The sequence below is a fragment of the Rhinolophus ferrumequinum genome, chromosome 21 (genome assembly GCF_004115265.2).
Source record: "Rhinolophus ferrumequinum isolate MPI-CBG mRhiFer1 chromosome 21, mRhiFer1_v1.p, whole genome shotgun sequence".
Taxonomy (NCBI): domain Eukaryota; kingdom Metazoa; phylum Chordata; class Mammalia; order Chiroptera; family Rhinolophidae; genus Rhinolophus; species Rhinolophus ferrumequinum.
In genome coordinates, this window is record NC_046304.1 from 25,049,631 (window position 1) to 25,062,093 (window position 12,463).

At 38.9% G+C, this 12,463-nt stretch overlaps 1 protein-coding gene across 12 annotated transcripts in view; it reads left to right on the forward strand.

Moving 5' to 3' along the window:
• Positions 1 to 3,997: 3,997 nt before the first annotated feature.
• Positions 3,998 to 12,463, forward strand: part of BCAS3 (BCAS3 microtubule associated cell migration factor) — a 514,510-nt gene continuing 506,044 nt past the window's right edge. For 11 of the 12 annotated variants that reach the window (XM_033091257.1, XM_033091254.1, XM_033091253.1 and 8 more), the window contains exons 1-3: positions 3,998 to 4,118; positions 5,507 to 5,594; positions 8,755 to 8,809. In XM_033091257.1, the coding sequence (XP_032947148.1) occupies positions 5,524 to 5,594; positions 8,755 to 8,809 (126 nt within the window). In that variant the 5' untranslated portion in view covers positions 3,998 to 4,118; positions 5,507 to 5,523. Of the gene's footprint in view, positions 4,119 to 4,228; positions 4,249 to 5,506; positions 5,595 to 8,754; positions 8,810 to 12,463 lie in introns of those variants that run through there. The other variant, XM_033091264.1, reaches the window with a different exon arrangement.

The following is a 12,463-nucleotide window of genomic DNA, read 5'->3' on the forward strand; positions in this document are numbered from 1 at the left end:
TTGAAAACAAATATTTTGGCAGCATGAATGCTTGCATTAGGGATTACAATATACAAACTTTTATAGCCTACTCAAGATCAATATTTTACTACTTAAAGTAGAACATAGAAAACTTACCTCTCCTAGTTACGTTGTAGTTGTCCTTACATATTACATCTTTGTAAACACCTTTGAAAACCCCTTCAGGCAATGTTATAATTTTTGCTATCAAAAGTCAAACATTTTAAAGAACTCAAGAGGAGAACAGTCTATGATATTCATCCAGATATTTACCATTGCTATTGCTCTTTATGCCTGACACTCTAAGTTTCCTTCTGGTACTGTTTTCTTCTAGCCCTTTAAAAAATATATCACTTCCTCTGGCCTCCATGGTTTCTAATGAAAAATCTGCACTCATTCAAACAGGTAACACAGTTTTTCTCTGGATGCTTTCAAGATTTTTTCTTTGTCTTAGTTTTCAGCAGTATGGTTATGATGTGTCTGCATATGGATTTCTTTGAGGTTTTCCTGCTTGGGGTTTGCTGAGCATCTTGAATCTGTAGGTTTATGTCTTTCACCAAACTTAGAAGGTTTTCAGCTATTATTTCTTAAACTATTTTTTCAGCATCACAGTGTCTTCTTTTTAAAAAAAATTTTGTTTTCCTTTTTTGTTAGCACTTTAGTTATTATATTTTTGAGTTCTAAAATTTCCATTGGTTCTTCTTTATATCTTCTCTTTGTTGAGATTTTCTACTTTTATATTCATGTCGAGAATGTTCACAATTGCTTGCGGGAATATTTTTATATGTTTTAAAGTGTTTGTCAAATAATCAGTGTCATTTAGGTGTTGGCATCTGTTGATTGTTTTTTCCATGTGAATTGAGATTTTCCTGATTCTTTGTATACTACGTAATTTTGGATTATATCCTAGACATTCGAATATTATGTTATGACACTCTGGGTTTTAATTAGCTCTTATGGAGAACATTGATATTTTTGTTTTAATAGGCAATCGATCTGGTTAATTCATGTTGCATGTTCCAACACACCTTTGTGGGCTGCGGTTCCAATGTCAGTTCATTTTCCAAAGCCTCGGCCATGCTGCAGTTTGATCTATCCTTTACCAGCATCACCGAGAGGCTGGTTGGGGAACTGGGCAGTGATCTATCTGCCGGTTAAGTTCTCAAAGTCTTTGATATGCCGATTAGGATTCTTTGGGGTCACTTTCCTGAGCTTCTCCCTCTCTGTAGTCTCCATGGTACTTACCTCTTCCCTGAGGCTCCCTTTTCCCCCTCTCCAGGCAGAATCCTGGAACCTGAATTTCCACCACTGTGGCTGTATTTGGGGCTAAATGGTTTAATATCTTTGTGTCTTGGTTCCATCTGTAAAATATAGATAATAATACTACAATGATTGGTATATAGAGCTCAATGAATGTCACATAATAATTATTTTTATTAAACTTTTGGCTTCTAAACACTTCCTACAGATTCAGTTTTTTTTTCAGATTTTTAAAGCACCTTTTTAAAAGCAGGGTTAAATGGAGAAGGTAATATATGGGGAAAGTAAACTATGCCCTGGGCATCATTAAAGCAGTTGATGAAACTATTTTTTGGTCTTTGTCAATAATTTTAGTTTCTGGTATCTTTAATTATAAATACCAGCTCCAGATTTTAGGGTAAATTGTTGGGGTTCTGACATGTAATTTTTCCTGTTAGTGAATAGAGCATTATGGAGAATAGAAATGAAACAAATAATCTCTTCTGTTAAAGAGCTTACATTTTAGCTAAATAGACAATAGAATTATACATTAATGAACTACAAAACAGCTACAAAGTAGTACTAATGTATCAGAGATTGTAAAATGTAAAGAGCAACCACACTTCCTGGTTTGCCTAGGACAGTCCTACTTCATCCCCCCTCCCCTGCCCCGGTATAATTATTAATAGAGCATCAATTTTTTAAGGTTTCCTGGTTGGGCTGATAAATTATATGGCCACTTTTTAAAAACCTCTTTGTTTTTCCTTTCACTTGACTGAAAATTAGAATACTAATGTTCACCATAGTTCTACGTGAAATCAGATTATTTCACTGCTGCTTAAATCATGTGATTATTATCCAAGTGGTTTTGGCGGCCAGGGTAAGTGAGGCAATGGTTTACTTGAGGCTAAAAAAAGAATCCTAATCCTAACAAAACAAACACACACGATAAAATATAAACTGACATTAAGATTTGTCTATGGACAGTTCCCTGACAATTCCTTGGGGACTCTTGTTTTTGATCCGTAGGACCGTAAGAGGCAATTTTAGTCATTAGTGATTTATTATAATGGACATTGTAACAACTGGAGAAACACAGATCTCTGGGTTGAAGTCACTCTTTCACACTGAAAATGAGTTTGCTAGCTGGGATTGCTCAGTCACAAGAACAGATTGTTGAAAAGTTTCCCGACGTCCCATTACTTTGAAATGACTCATGAGCTGGCAATATGTACTAAGCACTCATAAATTACTTCCAGTAAAAAAAAGATTACCCTAAATTTTCTCTTTGAAGGCTCCTGAGAGAGTCTCATACCATCTCTGTGGAGAAAACATGTAGTAATTAGAACTAGTTGGTTAATTAGCAATTACAACTAGTTGATTTGGAGACATTTCTAATTGGTTCTCAGAATTTTAAATTTATTTACTCTTCCAAAAGTCCTATGAGGCTCCTAATATTCTTTCTACGATTTACAAAGGATGAAACCAAGGCACAGAAATTCACCTCCATTAAAAAATGTGTAAATCCTATCTGTGTTCATCCTATCTGTAAATGTCATCACGCAGTTGCTCAAGCCCCAAACAAAGGCCTGACCCTTGAGTCTCTCTTTTCCTTCCATCCCACATCCAATGCATTATCAAGTTCTTTCAATTCTCTCTTCCGAACTATTCTGAAATTGACGACTTTTCAACTCTACTGCTTCACTTCTAGGCTCCGTTCTAGACAGTATCTCCCACTTAGTCTACCGAAATAGCCTCTCTACTTGACTCTCTGCTTCCACTTTTGTCCCCTCCCTGACAACAATTTATTTTTCGGTTAGTAGATAGAATGACCTTTTAGAAATGTAAATATGATCACGATGTTTCCTAGCTGAAAGTCTTCCAATAGATTCCCACCCTGGAAAAAAACTGGGACTCCTTATAATTCTACAAGACCATAGTCCATCTGGCCACTGCTTACCTCTCCTAACTAGTTTCCTATCACTTTCTCCTTAGTTTACTTTGCTTAAACCACACTGTTTGTCTCGTTCTTCCTCAAAATTAACTCCCTTCTTAGAGCCTTTGCACTTACAGAGCGACTGTTCAATAAATCAATAAATGTTATCATTAGAAAAGAAGTGTAATTGACGAAACAATACCGGCGAGATCTTGATCTCTTCCTTACGGGAAACGGAGGAAGGAGTCAGGCGTGGCCCACAAACTTAGGTCAAAATTGACAAGATTACCGCCCGCGCCCCTCATTCAAATCTACATCTCTCTGGCTGCCGGGCTGCCCACCAGCACAAACCAACCCAGGTTCCCGGAAGGTAAACACAGATAAAAGGGCGGGGCAGGAGGCGGGTTTGGGATGGATGAGTGGCTAGCTAAAAGTGATTGGCAGCTGCCACGTCCACGTGCTTTGAGCTTCGAATCAGCTGTCGCGAGATTCGATGTAAACAGACCAGTCTCTGGGTCCTCCAAGTCCCCGCCTGAGACACTCAGGTGAGGTGCACAGGAGTTTGGGGCATGATGGTTTTGGACAAAGCCGCCAAGGTGCTGTCTGCAAAAGAACATAGATATGTCTGTAACTCTTCCTTACCTGCCTGCGTTCGCAACCGAACGTGACACCTTGGCTTTACCCGAATTTACATACTGTTTTGTTTTCCTCGAGCCCCAGCGGATTGGATAATTTCAGGAGGCGGGTCCGCCTCTTTTCTACGTGCTGGTTGGAGAAACTGACCTCTAAGGGCGGTGCCCGGCCGCAGCCAGTTTGCTTCTGGGATTGGCTAGGAAGGTAGTTCCGCTGAGGCGTGGTAGGAAGTGGTAGCCGTCAATCACGAGGGGAGACTCCAAACAGTGAGCCCTGAGCTGGAGAACAGCGTTTACCGGCGGGGCGGCCGGTGAGAGAGCTGGCGGGGCTGTGGCTTTGGGAGGCTTGGAGAGGACGAGGGGCAAGCAGCGTGAGGGAAGAGGGCTTGACTGGCAGGAATTCGTCGAGGGAGAGTTGTCGAGATTGGAGGGGGAGGGGAGGTAGGGCAAGGAGCCAGAGGGCGGCCGGGGGCAGCGGTGGCTCTGTGTTGGAGGTTAATTGGGTAGCGCTGTGCTAGTGTCTTTTAGGAGAGTGGGGCCTTAGGGGCTGGCGAGGGTCGTCCTCATGAGACAGGGCCCTTATAGGACAGTCCTTGTGCGGCTGTGTTTTGGAAATAAAGGGTGGAAGGGAAACGCGAGGGCTGAGGGGGTGGAGATGAAGATACCCATTGAGGAAGGGGTACGTGGGCTGATTGGGGCAAAGGGTATTTTGGTTGTAGCAGGTGGGACTTATCAGTTTGAAAGTTGTCAAATAAGGTGATGGAATACTCCCTAGTTAGAAGTGAAGGTTTTAGAAGTGAAGGCTTTCAAGATTAGTTCCAGGCTGTGGGCTTTCCCGAGCGCCCTGTAAGAGAATATTGCTGTCAATCGTCCTTTAAACCTTAACCAAGTACACTCCGTGCTCTTAAAACCTCCCCAGTGATTCATATGCTTATTAGACGTTCAGTGATCACAATTCAGTGATGTGACAGGAAAGGATAAGGGGCTTCTAAAGTCATACAAGTTTTTAGTTACTTATTTAGGCTCTGGTGATTGGGTTAACAAATATGATTTTAAAAATCTTGCTAAATTATGACCAGCAGTCATTTTGTTTTTTTAAGGTATAATTGACATATATTAGTTTTATCTGCACAACATGACGATTCAATATTGCAAAATGATCAGCACCATAAGTCTAGTTAACATCCATCATCACACATAGTTACAATAAGCTTTCTTACTCACAGATTGCCAACAGTCTTAGTTGGAAGGTATTACCCTACTGTTCCATTTGGTCTTGAAATATTGTACCATGTGTATTTTCACTATCGCAACATAAAATTTCAGTAAATTTTTAAATTTTGGTTCACAAAGGTAGCGCATTTGTTTTTATAGAGTGATTCTGTGCTTGACTTCCCATCCATGGTTCCTTTACCTTTCTAGTTTATGTTAACAGTAGATCAGAGGGTCCAGCAAGAGTCCTAATTAATTTTGTGGTTCTGAGGCTTGGTCCAAATTACAATAATCTTGGTAATTTGAAAAAATTTTAATCCACTTATTCCTCTCCTGTCCTTGCCCCTTTCTGGTATAGGAGTTGCTGAGAAAGTTTCCTACATTTTAGGCATTTTTAAAAAGGAATCTAGTGAGTAACCCATAAACCTTTCCCCCTAACACTAACAATACTAATCCATATTTTCTATTATTTTTGTTCTGGAAACAGGTTTTGTGAATGAAGCTATGGCTACAGATTCCCCCAGAAGACCCAGTCGTTGTACTGGTGGAGTTGTGGTTCGCCCCCAGGCTGTCACGTAAGCAAATTTCAAATAAGCCTAATAGCTGAAGAAAAGGTTGCTCAGAATAGTAACTAACATTTAGATTTCCTTTTTGAACAGTGCTTACTTTTGTAAAATCTATTTAATTTCGGTTTTGCAGGATGATAAATATAATTGCCAAGGCCAAATAAAAGGAATAATTGGAGGGTCAAGTTGATGGATTCAGTGCGTTTACAGAATACTTGAAAAGCACTATACTAAATCCTAAACAGTAATGTTTTTCATAGTCCAAGTTTAACAATTAGTAGGTTATTAAGTCGATTTAGTGGATTAGGATAATTTTTTAAAAAATGAAATGGAATGCAATAGGAAATATAGTGGGGAATTGGTGTTGGTTTGTTCTACACATATAGATGTATCGTATGTATATGTTTACTAGAGCATGGTGTAAAATGTATCTCTTACTCTAGGTCTCAGTTACAAAGTTTCAAAGTCAATATCTTAAAGAATACATTTCTTTATGTTAAGCATATCTATACTTTGTAGCGGCATATAATCTAGTGTGGTTTTAAGATATGTATGCTTGAAATTACTATAATCAAAAAAGATGCCAGCAAAATAGCATGAGAATTTAGAGGGAGTATTTTAGATCCAAAAAGGTTTCATTAAGAAACTAACATGTATTGTGTATTTTAAAGGCTGAATAGTGTTTGGGCATTTAGAATCGAGGGTGCATTGTTTGCAAACGGAGCAAGCAGATGGGGAAAGGCAAGCTATTTTCATAAATGAAATAGAGGGAAATTGACCTATTTGAAGTAGGCTGGGCTGGACAATTAAGACCCTTCCATACCTGTCTAACGAGGTAAAACTTGTTTTCTGCTTTTTAAAATGTTCATGAGGGAATTGTAGAATTTTGGATTATTTTCCTTGGGCAGTTTAGCATGTTACATAAAGATTACCTTGTCAGACTAACATAGGTATACGTGTAATATAATATTTCACTACAATACTTCCGTTTTTTCCTCCATTTCCCGGGCTATTTGTCTTTATGGGCCATGGCTAAACGTTAAGCATGTTACTAGCTACTATAAGTTAGGTACTATTTCAGCCTTCATTTCACAGGTGAGGAAACGAAAGCAGAGAGAAATTAAGTAAATTGTTCTTGGTGACAGCCAGGAAGGAGACCTGGATCAGACCTGCGCAGTTTGTCTGCAGAGTCTGTGCCCTTATGCCGTATTCTATGCTGTCTCACCCTATGGTAGTCAACATTTATTGCTTTTTGTGATGCACTATGTAATTTTTGTGGTTTTAACAAAATATTTAATTCGTTCAGTATTCTTTTGACCATGGTTGAGCACCTCCTTCATGCCTACATACTGGCTTATAGAGTCTAGAGATACAAGGTAAATAGGAGAGATGGATTCCTTTTTGTAATAGAGTTTACATTCTAATGGAGGAAACAGTAAATAAGTAATTACAGGCCCTGAGCAGTGCACAGAGTACTATGATGGAAAATGACCCTGGGGAGTATGTCAGGGCCGGCCTCTCTGAGGAGGTAATACTTAAGCTGGAGATCTGAATGAAGGATTCCAGGCAAAAAGAAAGCTGGTGTAAAGATCTTGATTCAAAGAAGAGCTTGCTGTAAGCTTGGAACTGAAGTGGCATATCACTGAATCAGAGAAGTTAGGAGAGTGGCAGAAAAATGAGGTTGGAGAGGTAGGCCTAATCAAATTTTGTGTTTTTTTTAGGCCTAATTTATTTTTGTAGTTATGTAAGGTGTATTTTGAAAATAGGATTATGTTAAGTGAAATAAGTCAGACAGAGAAAGATAAGTACCATATGATCTCACTTATATGCAGAATCTAAAGAAAAGAATAAGTGAATGAACTAATCAGAAACAGTTTTGGAGACAAAGAGGAAAAACTGAGGGTTGCTAGACGGGGGGGTGGGGGTAAAGGGGAAGGTGAGGGGATTAGAAAACAATCAGTAACCACAAGATGGCCACGGGGTTTTGAAGATTAATCTGGGGAACGTAATTTAGTGGTTACCAGAGGGTAAGGGGGGCGGGGGGTGGGAGATGAGGATAAGGGGGATCAAATATATGGTGATGGAAGGAGAACTGACTCTGGGTGGTGAACACACAATGTAATTTATAGATGATGTCATACAGAGTTGTACACCTGAAATCTATGTAATTTTACTAACAATTGTCACCCCAATAAATTAAAAAAAAAATAATAATTTAAAAAAAAAAGGATTTAGGAGAACTCATATTATTTTATTAAATGTAATTTTTCCCCGCATCTCTGTAGAATGAATTTGATTTGGTATTTTGAAGAATTTTTTGTTTCTTTACTTGCTGATGTTTATATACTTCCCATTTAGCATATCTAAGTGTTCTTATGCATTTATAATATTTTCCCATGTCTTATCTATATGCCAAAAGTTCTGTGAGGACTTCTTTTTTTTTAAAAAATGTATTTATTTTTTTTTTGTTTTATTGGGGAATGTTGGGGAACAGTGTGTTTCTCCAGGGCCCATCAGCTCCAAGTCATTGTCCTTCAATCTAGTTGTGGAGGGCACAGCTCAGCTCCAAGTCCAGTAGTCGTTTTCAATCTTAGTTGCAGGGGGCGCAGCCCACCATCCCACGTGGGAATTGAACTGGCAACCTTATTGTTGAGAGCTTGTGCTCTAACCAACTGAGCCATCCAGCCGCCCCCCTGTGAGGGCTTCTTAAAAAGTCCTTCTAATGCCCACACCTGCAGCATAGATTCATTTTGCTATATACAGGTAAGGGACTAAGTTTATAACCAATTTAAAGAAGTCACTAAATACTGTCATCAGCAACAGTTCTTCTTTCTCTAACTAGGGCATTCTGCTCTGACTATGGAAGGTTCTGCCATAGCCAAATGTTCTGTCATCACTCCTTCAAATCAGAGTTAGAAGTTACCTGTATTAAGAGAGCATGACTTTTCAGAAGAGATAATGTTTAAAAATGTTAAAATCTCATTTGGGTTTAATAACATACAATGAAACTAGAAATCTGGTTAGCAGAATTATCAGGTGATGCGAGTTGGTCTTTTTCCCCCTCTTTTTAAAACATTGTGAGCGACTTTCTTAGGGCTTATAGAAAGAGTTTTTCCATGTTTTGTCTTAAGCTGTCATAATAAATATTATCCATTTCATTCCTTTTCAGGGAGCAGTCCTACATGGAAAGTGTTGTGACTTTTCTACAGGATGTTGTGCCACAGGTAAATGTCGGTGTGGTTTCAGAAATAGTAGGTTTTTACCATTGGCCAGGGAACCTCTGAAATGTTCTTTTTCCTAAACTTGATACTAGTGCCACCAACATTAGATATTTTAGCATCCTGAACTTTGGTAGGGTGGAACTATACTTGTCATCAGATGTGCCTTAGTTTTGTGCTGACAGTGGCACAATTATTATTCCTCAGGATTTGTTCTCCTGAAAGGAAGCAAGGTAAGATGTTTGTTGAGAGATGGGACTTGGTACTCTCTTGTTGGATTCTGTTTCTAAAATCTTTCTCTTATCCTAGTTAAATGTTGCTTGTTTGAAGGGAGAAAAGCAGTATATAGAGGGTGCCAACAAAATATAGACACATTTTAAGAAAGGAAAAAACTGTATTAAAATTGTAATATTCACTATATACCGATAACAAAAGATGAATACAAGTCATGTGTATACATTTTTTGCACTTTTGGTGTTTGCTATGCATTTCATTAACTAGATATTATTAACTAAATACTGAGCACAAATCTACATCTCTTTCATATTGAGCATTGTTTTTACACCCGGTAGAGTATACCTTGTTACTCTAAGAGAGTAGCCCCCTTACTGTTTACTCTGTGTTATTGTGACAATGAAGAATGAGAGCGGCCCTCCTGGGATCATCTATAGTGCATTATTGCCCAAATTTAACATAAGTATGTATCACTTGGCACACTTGTTAACAATAGTAATTTCCAGGCCCCTCTCCCGTAAAGTTGGACTCAGTGGAATTGGGGTAGCATCTAGTAACTTGTGTCTGTAGTAAGGATCTCAGGTGATTCCTGTGAAACTGTAGCTTTGGGAAACACACTGTGTAGTGGAGCTACTGAAGGGAAAGGGTTCTCTATTTTCTCCTTGTGGTCACATTCGTGTTCCCTGACTGCTAAGGTATCTACAACTACACTGTTCCAAAGGACATCCATAGATCCAGTGTCCCAGCTTTAGCTGGGAAAGTCTAAAATCCAGGTTTCTGCTGTATTAAACAAATTGTAGTCGTCAAATAAGGGAAATTACCAAGGAATGTTGGTAGTCCTTTATTTTACTTAGTCAACTTTAATGAAAATAGGTCACAGTGACAAGGTCTGTGGGGCATGTAAGGACAAATAAATGCTTTCCTTTCTTGAGGAACTTGGTTAATAAGGGAAGTCAAGTGGCTTGACACATCCAGAGATAATAGCAACAAATCGGTGTTAACAGATTCAGTGTGCAGACTGCATATTTAATGGTCAAGGGAATTCATAGGAAAGAAAGAGTGAAAGAGTTATGTTCCAAAGGACATTAAAAGTGACACTAGTTGAAATGACTGGAAAGGTTGGGTGTTTGATGTGGAAAGAAACTGGCTAGTTGGGTATGGGAGGCAACAGAGTTTCAGTGGCTGTAGCATCCTTACTCTGCAGACAGCGTCAGGCTTCGGTCTTTCATAAACTGCTGCTTTCTCATAAGCCCTGAGTCCTGGCTTGAGGCTAGTTCCAAGGAAGAGGCATTTAAACATTTTTTGCAATTTGTCTTCCCTATAGTGCCTCTTTATCAAATTTTTGCAAAGGCACCTTTTGTCTAGTGGAAACCCTGCAGAGCAAGCAGTTTTTGTTGGCTGGAGGAGAGAGGCTGTGGTCTGAGGCTTTGAGGGTCTAGGTGGAGACTTTGCTAGAGAAACAAGAATACTAGATCGAGTAATAGATTGAAAATGGGGGCTTCTAGAAAAGAAAAAAAAAAGAAAAACAGGAGCTGCTAAAACGGATAGGGTAAAAATGCTGGCAGGCAGAAAATCAGTTTTTGTGGACATTATACATTAGAAAGGGAATCATCTATACATTGACTGAAGCTTTGGATCAGAGTAGTAAGTATGGGAGTAAAGTTGTAGTCATGTACCTACGAATTAGAATATTCATTCAAGAAATTTGTTACGCAAATCATTATTCCAAGTACCACGGAAAGAAAGCAAAAATTCAGGCAGCAGACAATTACTTGAGCAACCGCTGTGGATCAGACACTGTATGTATGAAGTTGAGAGGATTTCCAGGGCTCATCCTTAAGGCTTCACGGTCTAGCGTAGCAGTCGGCAAGCTTTTTCTAGAAAGGGCCGGATAAGCTTTGCAGTTCACACAGTCTCTGTCGCAACTACTCAGCACTGCTTTTTATGTAAAGGAAAGGACAGGGTTGTATTAAAATAAAACTTTATTTATGAACACAGGTGGTAGGGCAGATTTGGCGACCGGTGGTCTCCTTTTTTTACCCCCCACATTTAATCCAGAATCCCCTATTGTTACTTTGTGGTCAGTGATTTGGAAAATGATATTTTTGGCTGAAGTTATGTGCCAACTCCTGCTTTAGTCTGCGCATCATCAAATTTATGGAGCCTGGAAATTATTCTCTGGGTCTCCATATACCCACAAAAAGGAGAAAATGTGTTGGACTGGTGTCAGCTTCTTCAGTTATCACAACGAGAGTGAATTCCCGTTGTAGTGAACAGATGTTATTGATGGCTGGTAGAAGGCCTTAGCTTTGCCCTTTTAACTAATAATTGTACTTATGAAAATTTATTTTAAAAAATAACCAAGAAAAAAAGTTAAAGCTCAGAAATTTCAGTGTGGTGAAATTTTCCCATTTTCAGTGTAAACAATTGTAGCCAGCCCAAATATCCATAACAGTCAAGCAAATTATGATACATGTACACCCTGTAGAATATATTGCTGTCATTAAATTTTATACTTTTGACAGTAGCACACAATAGAAGTTATTTACAGTGGAAAAATAAAACAATACAACGTATCCACCGTGATTGTAGCTGTGTCTTTTAAAATTCAGCAATAACTCTGTGCTTATGAATCTGTATATGTGTTAGAAACAAGATAAGGAATAAAAGGAGAAATCAGTAAATCCTATCAGTAATGGGGTGAAAGTTTCGACTCCAAATAAGAGAGCTAGAGCAGTTGGATCTTGGTTGAAGGAGACTAATAATCAGTGCTGTGGAAACCCCCCCCCAAATTTTAGTGTGGTAGTACACTGAGCTCCATTAGGATAGCAAGTGAAAGCTGGACGGGCACTAGGTGCGTCTGCGTCACTGAGAATAAAATGTCTAATCATGGGCAAAGGATGTCATGCGTTGTGAGGCAAAATGACATGTCATATGCCTTCTCTGTGCAAACCTGCAGGAAGGCACACAAGAAACAACATTCAGATGCCTCAGTAAACTTCACAGGATTTTTTTCAGAAAAGGATTAGTAAAGAACAGCATGTCTGCTAAGGAGAGAGGAAAACTTGAAGACATACCAAAGTATACAAGCCTTGTTATGAAAGTCTTATTTTCACCCTGAGGGGGAAAGAAAAGAAGTTCAGGAATCCCAATACACCGAAAGACTTCTTTTCAACCTTGTTTTTTTCTGCATATCGCCCAGAAATCAAAGGACAGCATCTTGCAAATGTTGTAAAGGAATTGGGAGAATGTTGAATAATGCTGCAGGCACTAAGCAGCCTTATAATAAATTTAACTGAAGAAAAGGTTGGAAAAAAAAAAAGTTATTGCTTTACCAGATTGAAAGAGAGCCTGACATGGGAAGAAAGAAGTTCCTCAGTGCAATGTGGGATCCTGGGTTGGATCCTGGAATAGAGAAAGAACATT